This window comes from Salmo salar, chromosome ssa01 (genome assembly GCF_905237065.1).
Source record: "Salmo salar chromosome ssa01, Ssal_v3.1, whole genome shotgun sequence".
NCBI classification, from domain to species: Eukaryota; Metazoa; Chordata; class Actinopteri; order Salmoniformes; family Salmonidae; genus Salmo; species Salmo salar.
Genome location: NC_059442.1, coordinates 44,655,914 through 44,673,271, shown reverse-complemented (window position 1 = coordinate 44,673,271; position 17,358 = coordinate 44,655,914). Strand labels below are relative to the sequence as shown.

The window sequence follows — 17,358 nt, the reverse complement described above, 5'->3', positions numbered from 1 at the left end:
GTTTACCATGTCAGCTCGGGGACTCAAACTAGCAACCTTTCGGTTACTGGCCCAACGCTCTAACCACTAGGCTACCTTCCGCCCTACTATGTAAACAGAAGACATCCAATAAGGAAAATAAATAATTAATGTTCAGCCTATAATTAGCTAACTAGTTCATTTATAACTAAAACATGCATTTGATGAGCTAGCTGATTTCGAGTTGATAGCAAGAAAGCTAAAGTTATACGCTGGCTGGCTTGGGCTGAACGATGATAGCTAACATTAGCTATGCTAGCTAATGTTAGTTGCTACTTGCTAGCCACAAGATCATAACATTTAACAGGTTTCAGTTGTCTAATATGTCACTTGTTTTAGTGTAGAAGGGTTGTTATAACGTTTTGAAAATGTGTGTGATGAGGTTTGTGCTAGCTAGTAGTGATGGGTTGTTCACGAACGAGGTGTTCACTCTTGTAGGTAGGTGAACGTTGGGAGCCGGCTCGCATATCAGATGATACCAATTCTATTTATGAAAAATTAAAAAAATCAAGATATGAATAATCAAAAGATTTAAATGCATAGAACTAACTAATTCAAAGAATGAAAAAATAAATAAAATAATATATGCCTAAATGCTCAAGTGCACACACGTTCGTTCTGACTGTCTGCTCAGACTAACAGCCTCACCTGTTGTTCCTGTCAATCAGACACGCAGTGTCAACCAATGAACCAAAGCTGCGTGAGGGAGGGCCGAGGCCAACTCACTCAGTCACACACTTAGCAGCCGAGGAGAGAGAGGAAGGACAGCTGTGAAAATAACAGCTAGAAAATGAGTCGGAAGCACAGTAGCATTTGGATGCATTTGAATAATGTAGAGCACAGTGTAGAATTTGCCAAAACAAAATCTCATATTAAGCCGGTTCTACACACAACCTACACCTGGCATATGGGAACTGTGCACCCAACTGTGAAGCTAGCTGTAGCGGAGCTTGGAGAAACTAGCGGGCCTGCTAGTGATAGTGGTGGAGCCAGCACCTCCACACGTGGAGATGTATCCTCTCAGTCAAGTAGGCCTACTCCGTGACCCACAGCAACGCAGTCTTCTATGGACAAGTTTATGCCAAAGTCTATGTCTGTAGCAAAACATGGCCAAATTGATATTGCATTGGCTAAAATGATTGCCACCGATTTCCAGCCATTTTCCACCGTGGAGGACAGAGGTTTTAGAAATTATAGCAATAGTCTAAATCCAATGTACACAATTATAAGCAGGAAAACCCTTTCAAAATCACTTATTCCACAACTGTACGAGAGCACACAGGCTTCAGTGTGGGAAAGAGTCCAAAATGCTACTGCAGTTTGCCTTACCACTGACTGCTGGACATCAAGGGTAACCACTTCTTACATGTCGGTTACATGTCACTTCATTGAAGATTTGTTGATGTCTAGCTGTCTTCTGGACTGCTTTGAGTTCAGCGACAAACACACCCCAGAGAACTTGGCAGAGGAACTGTTGAGAGTGGCCAGAGAATGGCAAGTAGATGGAAAAGTGGTCTGTTGTGTTAGCAACAATGCAGCTAACATAACCAAAGTCATGAAAATTTTTAAATGGACCCATTATCCATGTCTTGCCCACACTATCAACCTGATCATAAGAGATGCTCTGAAGGTGATGAAGCCCACTGTGGACAAAGTGAAAGCAGCTGTGGAATACTTCCACAGGAGCACAGTATGTGCTGAAAAACTAAAGTCCACACAATGCCAGATGGCTGAGGCCTAAACAAGACTACACTACATGGTGGAATTCAACATTTTATATGTTGAAGCTGTTTCTTGAGTTAAAGGATGCCATCATCTCTACCCTGGCCATTGTCAATGCACCTGTTAATGCTCTCACCCATGAGGAATGGGAGGTAACCACAGGACATGTGACACCCTATGTTCATCAATGGACAGAAAGTTCCACAGAATGGAATATAATCACATGCTATCAGAAACCGCTGCACTTGACCCCAGGTTTAAGAAGTTAGCCTTCAGTGATGCCAGAACGATTGATGAGGCTCTTCAAAGAATAACCTCAGCAGCAGGGAGGGACAGCCCCAGCAGTCAGCTGGCTCAGGCACCAGGGCAACAGGAAGAAGAGGGATCAGATGGAGCAGAAGCACCAGCAGTACCACAAACGTCTGCTGTTTGGATGCTGTTTGACGAGAGAGCAACTGGGGATGCAGCACGAAGGAATCCCTCATCAGCAGATGCCATAATGGAGGTCCAATCCTATTTAGAGGAGCCCCTCCTCCAAAGATCTGCAGATTCTCTGAGCTGGCGGAAGAATAAGGCCTCTGTCTACCCATGGCTTACTAAAGTCATGACAGGGAGACTTTGCATAGTGGCCACATCCGTTCCCTCTAAGAGGGTCTTCTCAAAAACGGGACAAATAATTACTGAGAGAAGAAACCACATCAGCCCCTCGAAAGTAAGGCAGCTTCCATTTCTGAATGCAAATTACTCATACAAGCTAAATATGGTCAGTATTGCTGTGTGCTGCTGGTTATAACATGGCAATAAAGAAGAGAGAGAAAAGAGGGACCAGTTTAATGTTTTAAGTGGGATGCTGCAGTTTTGCAAATTGTTATTTATTTTTCATTGATATGGTGCAATATTCTATTATGCTGTTCAGATTGCATTCATTTGGAATGGTTAGATTTATATGCACTTTGTTAATATACATTAAAAAGTTATACTTTAAATGTAAATGTTTAATAGCATTCTTTTTCATAACAAACCAATACATTTTTAAATACATTGTGGTTAAGGTAGAGTATGATTTAATTTAATAATTTAATTAGAATTGTTTTAACACCAATCATAGTCAAACTATCACAAACTGTTGGACTTGAAAAAATACAAAACATGTTTTTTTCAAAGAGCCGTTTGGGAGCCAAAAGAGACGGTTCTTTTTGGTGAGCTGAGCCCAAAAAGTCGGCTCACTGAAAAGAGCCGGAATGCCCATCACTACTAGCTAGCTACTGTGTGTGTTTGTTTATCCCGGAAGGGCTGGCTGGAAACGGAAGGGCTGGAGCGGTCCTATGTAAAGCAAAAATCATGATTTGTTCAATTTGAAACGGGGATATCCAACCAGCGTAGGGTGCCACCTTGAAGTCTGAGGGCACAGCCCCTTCAGTATTGTCGCTTTGTGCTGACACATCAAAGCACCCGTTTCAGACTCTCAAGTCAAGGATGTAGGAAGGCTGGTGTTAGCAAGACTATCTGAACTCAGTAGAGTATGTGAGTGGAGCGTTGCTGGAGCGGAGCGCGTCATGGAGCGCAGCACGGAGCGCTCCAATTTGACTGGAGCGTGGAGTGAGATTCCCAAAAGCTGGAGTGTCGGCCTTCTCACCCTCCAATTTCACTCCAGTAGCGCTTACTTTACGAGCTCAGGGCCAGCCTGGCCCAGCATGCATTTGTAGTCTACTTGTGTGCTGCTATAACCCCTTGCTTTAGCTACTGTCATGGAGTTCACTAAATATTTTCATAAAGAAACTGATAAAACACAGGTGCTAAATTAAGGTGAATTATAAAAAGGAGGACCAAGAGCAAGAGAGGGAGTGCGGTAATGTAGTGTCCACAACTAAAGAATCATTCTGAAAAGACACCTATCCCGAAAGCATGATGGTGTACTTACTATGTGCACATGATTTGTCATTGTAGCAAAGTATTTCTAAGCTAAAAATCTGATCTCTTAAACTTTTCGTTCATTTTTGTTCTATTATCTATACAATGGGCCATTTTGGCCCAATAGGCCTGGCCTATTCCCCTCATTCAAGGACCTTTCCATTTTCATTGGGTTATTTTGCCTATAAACCTTTAGGCCTACCTAAAAAAACAACTCTGCATCTCTTTCCAGTCTTGCAAGAGTGACCAAAAGGGTGTTTAGCAATCCCAGTGGCTCTGCAAGTGTAGAGAGGATATTCTCACTGCTGGCCTGCTGTCCAGCCACCATCGCAAGAGCCTGAAACCACAGACTGACCAAACTCATGTTTCTAAAAATGTATTCAAAAAATATATTAAAATGCACTAATAAATCATTTTTTTAAATTTAATTTGTATTTAATTATAAGTAGCAGCCTACATGTGCAATTTATAGACTATAATGATTACATTCACCTTTTCATGTTTATTAAAATACTTTTCATTCAAATCCATATGGTTTGGTTAAATTGTGATTTTAATGAATGGAGCGAATTTGGAGCAGCAGTTTTTTTTCCTATGAGCAACGAGCAGTTTTAGCGGAAAGGAAATCATGAGCGGGATTTCCAACTGCTCAACTCTGATCTGAACGTAAAAAGTTAGAATGTTATCTACCTTTCTTGTGAGAGGCCCACGAGACTGTGTCCATCCACACACAGCAACTGGTCCCCTGCAGTTAACCTGCAATCCTGTCCAACACAACAGCATAGAAACACATGTGGAACATAAGATTTTTAATGAGATACCAGTGCTGTTCATTCAAATGATTCGAAATGTTATTGAGTACTGCATCCTGTCAACAGGCATTATTTGAATTGTACTATAGTTTTCTAACCATTTCTGCTGGTCCTCCTTTGACGATAGACTTGACGTAAATCCCAAGGTTGTCTTGTCCTGCTCCCTGTAGATGGGGCAAAAGATGGATTATTGTCATTGATTGTTGGGTGAATGAATGAATGAATGAATGAATGAATGAATGAATGAATGAATGAATGAATGGATGGATGGATGGATGGATGGATGGATGGATGGATGGAAAATGTATGAATAAATGGATGGATGGATGAATTTGTACCTTGGCCGCCACGATGCTGACCCCCATTCCACTGTTCAAGGGTTTCGTCAGTGTAATAGTCACAACCTCAGGTTCTCTATGCAGTGGCTAAATGAAAGAAACAGAGAAGAGATCTCAATAAGAAAGAGGTATTAGAGAGGTATATGAAAAGAGTATGGTTAAAAATATGGATATGTTTTTAAAAAAGTGTACCGGGTTTGCGTCCTGTGCAGAGAAACTGTTTGCTCTGTTGAAGAAGATGGTCCAGGTGCCACCAGAGTGGGGGTGAGAGATCAGAGTGCAGAGGCCTATAGGAAGAGAGAGCACAGCCTATTTAGATAACTATTCACAGACAACACACAACGCATGTTGTACAGTGAGTGCATTGTTTTGTGTCATGTGTATCATGCATTTTACTTCCAATATAGCCTTTTACCATCCCGGATAATGCCGCTACAAGGCAGATGTTGTATACCAGTTTAGAAAAAAGTAATTCTCTGTTTTATACTGAAACTAATTAGTCAGTTCAGCAAACCTCTTTTTAAAAAGCATGTAGCTACAGTACCTTTGCGGCAGATAGGTTCCAGGAACTCTCTGAAGCCCTGTGGGATTCCATTGACCGTGTCACAGGAGTAGCCTTCCTCAGGGAGCAGGAAGGGCAGGTGGAGGTCTGGCCCCTCCTCCAGCTGGAGGTCCTGCCCTTCACTACGCAACAACTCATCAGCACTGGCCTCTGCAGCCGCCACCACCCTGTCAATCAAACCCTGAAAAGGCAGAGGAAGAAGACATGAAGGATATTTGAAAAACCTGTGTTTTTGGTTAGACTTTATAAGCATTATAAATGCTTTATCATTTATTTGATGTTGATTGAATTTATTTTAGAAAAATACATATAAAATACATCTACATATAACAATACATATACCCACAGTATGAATTACAATGCATATAATGTTTATAAATGCCCATAAATGTTTAGAAATGTTTACAAACAATTAATTACAAATTGAAGGACTTTAAGGCTAGTACTCACAGGGGGAATGCGGGGCTCATTGGTATCGTAGAGGTAGCTTGTCATCAGTGTTCGAAGCTGCAAGGAGTTTAACTTGAAGCAGGTATTCTGGATGTTCTCCGAATCTTGCATGGAATACTTGTTCATGGTCAACAGCATTGTTATCTAGAAAATATCCATCAATTAAATCACTGCTTTACTACCTTGAACCTGATAAGATACACATTTTTATAAATGGCATGGGTTAAGTGGTTGGGTAAACACAGGTCTTGAAAAGTAGATTCCATATTTTTTTTTTTTTTAACTAGGCAAGTCAGTTAAGAACAAATTCTTATTTTCAATGACAGCCTAGGGTTAACTGCCTTGTTCAGTTGCCAAACGACAGATTTGTACCTTGTCAGCTCGTGGATTTAAACTTGCAACCTTTCGGTTACTAGTCCAACGCTCTAACCACTAGGCTACCCTGCCTACCCTGCTGTCTCAACTAGAAAAGGTACATTTCCTGAGGAAAATGTGTGTGCTTGCTTCAGCAGTTTCATTTGTGATGGCACATCTCTAATGTTGGCTTTATGGTAAATCATACACTCTAGTTGACCAGGGAAACATGGGAAAGTTATGCTGCTTTGAAAGTTGATAAACTTGTAAACACACAAGTAGGAGAAAATGCCCTTGAAAGATTAGAAAGAGATTTTCACACTTGCTAGAGAGCTCTTCTTTGTTTACACCCATTCAGCATTGTTCACATCTCTTTAAGAATTCACAAGTAAGCACATGTGAGTCAGCTTGGTATTGTCCTCCAGAAATTAGTCTTTCTTCTCCCACTGAGCTTTGTTGATAGTACCAGCTGAATTCTGGACAGCAATGTTGTTGAGAGTTGTAGCAACACCGTAGCAATTTTCCATAGATATATCTTTCCAAAAATCTGCGGTAGCAAAAATGATGTACAATGTACTGACCAGGGAGGACCCCATTCTGTTATAGACAGAAGCCTGTGATATGACAGACCAATTAGGACTCATCTTGATATTTGGTATTTATTAGGATCCCCTTTAGCCGCTGCAAAAGCATCAACTACTCTTCCTGGGGTCCACATGAAACATGACATAACACCTAGTACAGAACATTATTAGTCAAGGACTGAAATACATACAGTACATTTAAAAAGTCACACATAGCATACAGGGGCAGCAGGTAGCCTAGTGGTTAGAGCGTTGGGCCAGTAACCGAAATGTTGCTGGATTAAATCCCTGAGCTGACAAGGTAAAAATCTGTCGTTCTGCCCCTGAACAAGGCAGTTAACCCACTGTTCTCTTGTTGTCATTATAAATAAGAATTTGTTCTTAACTGACTTGCCTAGTTAAATAAAGGTTAAATTAAAAAATAATAATAATATGTACATACACACAATACAGTGCAAATTGCAAGACAAGATACAGTTGAAGATTTAAGTTTACATACACTTTGGCAAATACATTTAAACTCAGTTTTTCACAATTCCTGACATTTAATTCTAGTAAAGATTCCCCTGTCTTAGGTCAGTTAGGATCACCACTTTATTTTAAGAATGTGAAATGTCAGAATGAGAGTAGAGAGAAGGATTTATTTTAGCTTTTATTTCTTTCATCACATTCCCAGTGGGTCAGAAGTTAACATACACTCAATTAGTATTTGGTAGCATTGCCTTTACATTGTTTAACTTGGGTCAAACATTTCGGATAGCCTTCCACAAATTTCCCACAATAAGTTGGGTGAATTTTGGCCCATTCCTCCTGACAGAGCTGGTGCAACTGAGTCAGGTTTGCAGGCCTCCTTGCTCGCACACACTTTTTCAGTTCTGCCCACAAATTTTCTATAGGTTTGAAGTCAAGGCTTTGTGATGGCCAATCCAATACCTCAACTTTGTTGTCCTTAAGCCATTTTGCCACAACTTTGGAAGTATGCTTGGGGTCATTGTCCATTTGGAAGACCCATTTGCGACCAAGCTTTAACTTCCTGACTGATGGCTTGAGATGTTGCTTCAATATATCCACATAATTTTCCATCCTCATGATGCCATCTATTTTGTGAAGTGCACCAGTCCCTCCTGCAGCAAAGCACCCCCACAACATGATGCTGCTACCCCCGTGCTTCACGGTTGTGATGGTGTTCTTTGGCTTGTAAGCATCCCCCCTTTTTCCTCCAAACATAACGATGGTCATTATGGCAAAACAGTTTATTTTTGTTTCATCAGACCAGAGGACATTTCTCCAAAAAGTATGATCTTTCAGTTGCAAACTGTAGTCTGGCCTTTTTATGGCGGTTTTGGATCAGTGGCTTCTTCCTTGCTGAACGGCCTTTCAGCTTATGTCAATATAGGACTCGTTTTACTGTGGATATAGATACTTTTGTACCTGTTTCCTCCAGCATCTTCACAGGGTCTTTTGCTGTTGTTCTGGGATTGATTTGCACTTTTCACACCAAAGTACGTTCATCTCTAGGTGACAGAATGCTTCTCCTTCCTGAGCGGTATGACGGCTGCGTGGTCCCATGGTGTTTATACTTGCGTACTATTGTTTTTACAGATGAACGTGGTACCTTCAGGCGTTTGGAAATTGCTCCCAAGGATGAACCAGACTTGTGGAGGTCTACAATTTTTTTCTGATGTCTTGGCTGATTTCTTTTGATTTTCCCTTGATGTCAAGCAAAGAGGCACTGAGTTTGAAGGTAGGCCTTGAAATACATCCACACTCAAATTATGTCAATTAGCCTATCAGAAGCTTCTAAAGCCATGACATGATTTTCTGGAATTGTCTAATTTGTTTAAAAGGCACAGTCAACTTAGTGTATGTAAACTTCTGACCCACTGGAATTGTGATACAGTGAATTATAAGTGAAATAATCTGTCTGTAAACAATTGTTGCAAAAATGACTTGTGTCATGCACAAAGTAGATGTCCTAACCGAATTGCCAAAACTATAGTTTGTTAACAAGAAATTTGTGGAGTGGTTGAAAAATGAGTTTTAATGACTCCAACCTAAGTGTATGTAAACTTCCGTCTTCAACTGTATATAAATGTTAAATAAATGTTTTTTTAAACTGGTTTTATTGCTTGCTTGAGTTACCTGGGGTAGCAGAGAGTTCCATGTAGTCATGGCTTTATTTAATACTGTGCGTTTCCCATTCTATGTTCAGGACCTGGGGACTGTAAAGAGACCTCTGGGTTGTCACGTCCTGACCAGTAAAAGGGGTTGTTTGTTATTGTAGTTTGGTCAGGGCGTGGCAGGGGGTGTTTGTTTTGTGTGTTTCGGGGTTTTTGGTGTATGTTCTATATTTTTATTTATATGTGTTCTGGTTTTTCTATTTCTATGTTGGGGTTTTAGAACGACCTCCAATTAGAGGCAGCTGGTTGTCGTTGCTTCTAATTGCCTATGCTACCCTCTAGTCCCTCGACTTCTTGGCGCTGACGGAAACATGGATAACCACAGAAAACACTGCTACTCCTACTGCTCTCTCCTTGTCTGACCACGTGTTCTCGGATACCCCGAGAGCATCTGGTCAGCGGGGTGGTGGGACTGGAATCCTCATCTCTCCCAAGTGGACATTCTCTCTTTCTCCCCTGACCCATCTGTCTATCTCCTCCTTTGAATTCCATGCTGTCACAGTCTCTAGCCCATTCAAGCTTAACCTCTCTAGGGTCGGCGGGACGAAATCGTCCCACCTACGTAACAGCCAGTGGAATCCTGTGGCGCGTTATTCAGATACCTTAGAAATGCTATTACTTCAATTTCTCAAACATATGACTATTTTACACCATTTTAAAGACTCTCGTTAATCTAACCACACTGTCCGATTTCAAAAAGGCTTTACAACGAAAGCAAAACATTAGATTATGTCAGCAGAGTACCCTGCCAGAAATAATCAGACACCCATTTTTCAAGCTAGCATATAATGTCACAAAAACCCAGAAGACAGCTAAATGCAGCACTAACCTTTGATGATCTTCATCAGATGACACACCTAGGACATTATGTTATATAATACATGCATGTTTTGTTCAATCAAGTTCATATTTATATCAAAAACCAGCTTTTTACATTAGCATGTGACGTTCAGAACTTCCGGTGAATTTACAAAACATTTACTAAATTACTCACGATAAACGTTCACAAAAAGCATAACAATTATTTTAAGAATTATAGATACAGAACTCCTCTATCCACTCGATATGTCCGATTTTAAAATAGCTTTTCGGTGAAAGCACATTTAGCAATATTCTAAGTAGATAGCCCGGCATCACAGGGCTAGCTATTTAGACACCCAGCAAGTTTAGCACTCACCAAAGTCAGATTTACTATAAGAAAAATGTTATTACCTTTGGTGTTCATCGTCAGAATGCACTCCCAGGACTTCTACTTCAATAACAAATGTTGGTTTGGTCCCAAATAATCCATAGTTATATCCAAACAGCGGCGTTTTGTTCGTGCGTTCAAGACACTATCCGAAAGGGTAAAGAAGGGTGACGAGCACGACGCATTTCGTGACAAAAAAATTCTAAATATTCCATTACCGTACTTCGAAGCATGTCAACCGCTGTTTAAAATCCATTTTTATGCCATTTTTCTCGTAAAAAAGCGATAATATTCCGACAGGGAATCTGCGTTTAGGTAAAAAGACGAAAGAAAATAAACCATGGGGTCGACTCGTGCATGCGCCTAAGCCCATTGTCCTCTGAACAGCCACTTGCCAAAAGCGCAAATGTGTTTCAGCCTGGGGCTGCCTCGATATCATTCAGCTTTTTCCCGGGCTCTGAGAGCCTATGGGAGCCGTAGGAAGTGTCACGTTACAGCAAAGATCCTCAGTCTTTAATAAACAGAGACAAGAAGAACAAGATCATGTCAGAGAGGGCACTTCCTGTAAGGAATCTTCTCAGGTTTTTGCCTGCCATATGAGTTCTGTTATACTCACAGACACCATTCAAACAGTTTTAGAAACTTTAGGGTGTTTTCCATCCAAAGCCAATAATTATATGCATATTCTAGTTACTGGGCAGGAGTAGTAACCAGATTAAATCGGGTACGTTTTTTATCCGGCCGTGTCAATACTGCCCCCTACCCCCAACAGGTTAACATCCTTATCATTTATCGCCCTCCAGGTTCCCTTGGAGAGTTCATCAATGAGCTTGACGCCTTGATAAGTTCCTTTCCTGAAGATGGCTCACCCCTCACAATTCTGGGTGACTTTAACCTCCCTACGTCTACCTTTGACTCATTTCTCTCTGCCTCCTTCTTTCCACTCCTCTCCTCTTTTGGCCTCACCCTCTCACCGTCCCCACCTACTCACAAGGCAGGCAATACGCTTGACCTCATCTTTACTAGATGCTGTTCTTCTACTAATCTCACTGCAACTTCCCTCCAAGTCTCCGACCACTACCTTGTATCCTTTTCCCTCTCGCTCTCCTGCAACACTACTCACTCTGCCCCTACTCAGATGGTATTGCGCCGTCGCAACCTTCTCTCCTGCTACTCTCTCCTAAACCATCCTATCATCTCTTCCCTCTGCTCAATCCTTCTCCAACCAATCTCCTGATTCTGCCTCCTCATCCCTCCTCTCCTCCCTTTCTGCATCCTTTGACTCTCTCTTGACGACTCATTGCGAGCTCACAGAACAGGGCTCCGGGCAGCCGAGCGGAAATGGAGGAAAACTAGCCTCCCTGTGGACCTGGCATCTTTTCACTCCCTCCTCTCCACATTTTCTTCCTCTGTTTCTGCTGCTAAAGCCACTTTCTACCACTCTAAATTCCAAGCATCTGCATCTAACCCTAGGAAGCTCTTTGCCACCTTCTCCTCCCTCCTGAATCCTCCTCCCCCTCCCCCCTCCTCCCTCTCTGCGGATGACTTTGTCAACCATTTTGAAAAGAAGGTTGACGACATCCGATCCTCGTTTGTTAAGTCAAACGACACCGCTGGTCCTGCTCACATTGCCCTACCCTATGCTTTGACCTCTTTCTCCCCTCTCTCTCCAGATGAAATCTTGCGACTTGTGACGGCCGGCTGCCCAACAACCTGCCCGCTTGACCCTATCCCCTCCTCTCTTCTCCAGACCATTTCCGGAGACCTTCTCCCTTACCTCACCTCGCTCATCAACTCATCCTTGACCGCTGGCTACGTCCCTTCCGTCTTCGAGAGTTGCACCCCTTCTCAAAAAACCTACACTCAATCCCTCCGATGTCAACAACTACAGACCAGTATCCCTTCTTTCTTTCCTCTCCAAAACTCTTGAGCGTGCCGTCCTTGGCCAGCTCTCTTGCTATCTCTCTCAGAATTACCTTCTTGATCCAAATCAGTCAGGTTTCAAGACAGATCATTCAACTGAGACTGCTCTTCTCTGTGTCACGGAGGCTCTCCGCACTGCTAAAGCTAACTCGCTCTCCTCTGCTCTCATCCTTCTAGACCTATCTGCTGCCTTTGATACTGTGAACCATCAGATCCTCCTCTCCACCCTCTCCGAGTTGGGCATCTCCGGCGCGGCTCACTCTTGGATTGCGTCCTACCTGACAGGTCGCTCCTAACAGGTGGCGTGGCGAGAATCCGTCTCTGCACCACGTGCTCTCACCACTGGTGTCCCCCAGGGCTCAGTTCTAGGCCCTCTCCTATTCTCGCTATACACCAAGTCACTTGGCTCTGTCATATCCTCACATGGTCTCTCCTATCATTGCTACGCAAACGACACACAATTAATCTTCTCCTTTTCCCCTTCTGATAACCAGGTGGCGAATCGCATCTCTGCATGTCTGGCAGACACATCAGTGTGGATGATGGATCACCACCTCAAGCTGAACCTCGGCAAGACGGAGCTGCTCTTCCTCCCGGGGAAGGACTGCCCGTTCCATGACCTCGCCATTACGGTTGACAACTCCATTGTGTCCTCCTCCCAGAGTGCTAAGAGCCTTGGCGTGACCCTGGACAACACCCTGTCATTCTCCGCTAACATCAAGGCAGTGACCCGATCCTGTAGGTTCATGCTCTACAACATTCGCAGAGTACGACCCTGCCTCACACAGGAAGCGGCGCAGGTCCTAATCCAGGCACTTGTCATCTCCCATCTGGATAACTGCAACTCGCTGTTGGCGGGGCTCCCTGCCTGTGCCATTAAACCCCTACAACTCATCCAGAACGCCGCAGCCCGTCTGGTGTTCAACCTTCCCAAGTTCTCTCACGTCACCCCGCTCCTCCGCACACTCCACTGGCTTCCAGTTGAAGCTCGCATCTGCTACAAGACCATGGTGCTTGCCTACGGAGCTGTGAGGGGAACGGCACCTCCGTACCTTCAGGCTCTGATCAGTCCCTACACCCAAAGAAGGGCACTGCGTTCATCCACCTCTGGCCTGCTCGCCTCCCTACCTCTGCGGAAGCACAGTTCCCGCTCAGGCAAGTCAAAACTGTTCGCTGCTCTGGCACCCCAATGGTGGAACAGCTCCCTCACGACGCCAGGACAGCGGAGTCAATCACCACCTTCCGAAGACACCTGAAACCCCACCTCTTTAAGGAATACCTGGGATAGGATAAAGTAATCCTTCTAACCCCCCCACCCTCTCCCCCCCCCAAAAAGATATAGATGTACTATTGTAAAGTGGTTGTTCCACTGGATATCATAAGGTGAATGCACCAATTTGTAAGTCGCTCTGGATAAGAGCGTCTGCTAAATGACGTAAATGTAATGTAAATGTAATTGGAGGCCATGTTTAAGTGGGTTAATTTTCTCTTGTGTTTATGGGTGGTTGTTTCCTGTTTAGTCTGTGTACCTGATGGGACTGCTTCGTCGTTTGTTTTGTTCAAGTGTTTTGTTTTTTTCTTCGAATAAAAGAAGATAATATAAGAAGACAATGTACCCGCTGCAGTTTGGTCCACTCCATACGACAACCGTTACAGAACCACCCACCAACGAAGGACCAAGCAGCGGAGGAAGGAGCAGCATGGTAAAGAGGACTGGACATGGGAGGACATCCTGGACGGCAAGGGATCCTACACGTGGGAAGAGATCCTGGCCGGAAGGGATCGCCTCCCATGGGAACAGGTGGAGGCGCTCAGAAGAGCGGAGGCAGCAGGAGAAAAGGACCAACGACGAAGGTATGAGGGAACAAGGCTGGCAAGGAAGCCTGAAAGGCAGCCCTCAAAAAAAATTGGGGGGCACACGGGTGATTTGGCTGGGCCAAGGGTTAACCCTGAGCCAACTCCCCGTGCTTATCATGGGGAGCGACGGATCAAGCAAGCACCATGTTATGCGGAGATACGCACGGTATCGCCAGTGCGCAGCTACAGTCCAGTGCGCTTGGTGAAAGCTCCTCACAGGGGTCATGTTAGAGCCAGCATCGAGCCAGGACCGGTGATGCAAGTAGCAAGCATCAGACCGCCGGTGAGGGTTCATGGCCCAGTGTATCCTGTGACGGCCCACAGTCCAGAACCGCCAGAGACGGCCCACAGTCCGGAACCGCCAGAGACGGCCCACAGTCCGGAACCGCCAGAAACGGCCCACAGTCCGGAACCGCCAGAGACGGCCCACAGTCCGGAACCGCCAGAGACGGCCCACAGTCCGGAACCGCCAGAGACGGCCCTCAGCCCTGAGTCTCCAGCGACGCTCCTCAGCCCTGAGTCTCCAGCGACGCTCCTCAGCCCGAGGTCTCCAGCGACGCTCCTCAGCCCGAGGTCTCCAGCGACGCTCCTCAGCCCGAGGTCTCCAGCGACGCTCCTCAGCCCGAGGTCTCCAGCGACGCACCTCAACCCGAGGTCTCCAGCGACGCACCTCAACCCGAGGTCTCCAGCGACGCACCTCAGCCCGAGGTCTCCAGCGACGCACCTCAGCCCGAGGTCTCCAGCGACGCACCTCAGCTCCAGCGACGCACCTCAGCCCGAGGTCTCCAGCGACGTATCTTAGCCCAGAGCCTTCAGCAGTGGTCTACAGCCATGAGCCTTCAAGGGGGGTGGGCAGAATTGAATGGGGACTAAAGCCGGAGCCTGAGCCACCTCCGTACAGTTCGGTAACTTCAAAAAGAAAAGGAAAGCTGCACAATCTCGAAGCTCAGATGCAATAATTTAATAACCAACGTTTCGACAGACAAGCTGCCTTCATCAGGGTTTGGGGTTCGGTAACTTCAACACATCAATACCTCTCCTCAACTTTGAGCCAGGAGAGACTGAAATGCATGTTACTGACACATTCCTTCTGTGTACATCTAAGTGTGATACGTGCTGCTTTGTTCTGGACCAACTGTCCTTCTTTGCCGCACATGACCACACAGCTGGGCAGTAGTCCAGGTGCAACAAAACTAGGGCCTGTAGGACCTGTCTGGTCGACTAAGATGTCAAGAAGGCAGAGCAACACCCTATCATGGACAGACCTCTTCCCATTTTAGCAACCATTGATTCTATATGTTTTGACCATGAAAGCTCGCTATCTAGGGTTACACCCTGCAGTTTTGTCCCTTCAACTTGCTCATTAGCCACATTATTCAATAATAGATCTAAACAAGGTTTAGCATCGAGCGAGTGATTTGTCTGAAAAATTATGCTTTTAGTTTTTTTTATATTTAGAACCAGCCTAATGCTAGTCACCCATTCTAAAACTGACTGGATCGCTATGTTAAATGTCTTATTTTTATTTTACTGTTGCAGCCGATGTGTATACTGTTGAGTCGTCAGTGTACCAAGACACACAGACTTTATTCAAGGTCAGTGAAAGGTCATTTGTAAAAACAGAAAACAATAATGGCCCTAGCCAGCTGCCCTGTGGTACAACACATTCAACTGAATTTGCATGAGAGAGGCTTCCATTAATGAAAACCCTCTGTGTTCTATTAGATACAGTAGGTAACTCACAATCCATAATAAGGCAGAGGATGCAAATCCATAACACTTACGTTTTTTCAGCAATAGGTTATGATTAATGACATCAAAAGCTGTACTGAAGTCTAACAAAACAACTCCCACAATCTTCTTTCAGCCAATCATCAGTCATTTGTGTCAGTGCCAAGCATGTTGAGTGCCCATCCCTATAAACATGCTGAAAGTCTGTTTTCTGTAAAATAACTTTGTCCTAGTTACATTTCTGCTTGAGAAATTGCTCTTTGCTGAGAAGCTATTTTTGTTTCTTTTTGACCATTTTAATTTAAAACAAACAGTACTTAATTGTTACCCAGAAATGATTTGATATTGAGATAAAAACAGCTGCATTGGACTTTTAAACAGCCCTACTGTGACGTAGGAACTAGCTTTAAAATGCCCACCTTGAGGAATTTAGACACATTTGACTAACCTGGTAAAATAAACTAAAATAAAGTCACCCACCTGTATGATGCGGCTGAGGTGGCAGTCTGCGGCCAGCTCCAGACCTTGCCTCTCTGCCCAGTCCTCCACCAGGCTAAGCCTCTGGCGGAGGGTGGCCCCCCAGTAGTGGGACCTAAGGCCCAGGGAGCAGGCCTCTCCCTGGGGGCTGGGGCTTAGCAGCCTGTTGAATCAAATCAAACGTTATTTGAAGTGCATTTAAAATGACACACTTTACAGTAAAATCATAAAAACAATGAGATTAAAACAAGAGAAGGCAATACAAGAGGTTAATAAAAGAACATGAAACACAAAAGATGTGTAAAATAATGGTGAATAAAGGCCAGGCTAAAAGGGTGGGTTTTCAAAACTTGATTTAAAAGCCTCAACTACTGTATGTCTGCCTCTCTCACCTATTGAAGAGCCAGGCGCTGATGGAGTGGAAGAGTTGGGAGAAAATCTGGATGGTGAGGGCAGCGTTGATTCGACAGCGACGCAGCAGAGACATGGCACCCATCAAGGTTTGCAGTACACCCTCTGGTGGAGGGAGGATAGAGTGACAAAAAGTTTTAAAACAAACTTTTAATAAACATTGAAAATAAGCATACTGGTGTTGATTTTCATGCTAATATGATGGTTCTATATCTACTGGATCAAAACTAACATATGGAAGCTGCGGGTTAAAATAAAGAAGAGGTTATAACTAGATTGTGTTGTGGTTAACATTCATGGTGTACCTATTCCTGCAGGTGATTGACTCCCCTCAGGATAAATCAGGAATCCTGGCAAGTGTCTGCTCAGATCATCCAGCAGACACCGAGTCAAACACCTTGAGGAACAAAAGACAGAAAGACAGACAGACAGAGGGCAGGGGACTTTATCAATACTGTACAACATCAGGACAGATGAGGGAAGATCACTTATGTGCTCATTTCAATGTCTTCACAGTAGAACAGCAGCTACAATCCTTATTTACTGAAGTCAGAGTAAATTACCCAGATTAGAAGAGATAAGAAGTGCTATATGTAATGTCTTACTTGAAAGCTTTGTGCACCAGGTGTGCTAAGTCCTCCTGAGCCTGCAGTGTGATGGGGCTTAGATCTCTGTCCTGCTTTAGGAAGTTCAGGAGCTCTGAGGCATTGGCCATCCAGAAGGCTACAGCACCAGCTATGGACTTCTGCTTCTGGAAGGGAGAGAAAGACCAAGATGGAATAAATATGGACATTTTATAAGCCTTATTATGAGACATTATAAAGTCTCATGCACGCTTG

At 44.1% G+C, this 17,358-nt stretch overlaps 1 protein-coding gene across 1 annotated transcript in view; it reads right to left on the bottom strand.

Moving 5' to 3' along the window:
• LOC106603236 (afadin) overlaps positions 1 to 17,358 on the bottom strand; it is a 62,955-nt gene that overhangs the window by 12,674 nt on the left and 32,923 nt on the right. The window contains exons 8-17 of the mRNA XM_014196616.2: positions 17,125 to 17,270; positions 16,825 to 16,916; positions 16,501 to 16,624; positions 16,112 to 16,271; positions 5,814 to 5,957; positions 5,346 to 5,544; positions 4,994 to 5,088; positions 4,802 to 4,888; positions 4,562 to 4,627; positions 4,342 to 4,415 (exon numbers count right to left, since the gene is read on the bottom strand). Coding sequence (XP_014052091.2) covers positions 4,342 to 4,415; positions 4,562 to 4,627; positions 4,802 to 4,888; positions 4,994 to 5,088; positions 5,346 to 5,544; positions 5,814 to 5,957; positions 16,112 to 16,271; positions 16,501 to 16,624; positions 16,825 to 16,916; positions 17,125 to 17,270 — 1,187 coding nt within the window. The remainder of the gene's footprint in view (positions 1 to 4,341; positions 4,416 to 4,561; positions 4,628 to 4,801; positions 4,889 to 4,993; positions 5,089 to 5,345; positions 5,545 to 5,813; positions 5,958 to 16,111; positions 16,272 to 16,500; positions 16,625 to 16,824; positions 16,917 to 17,124; positions 17,271 to 17,358) is intronic.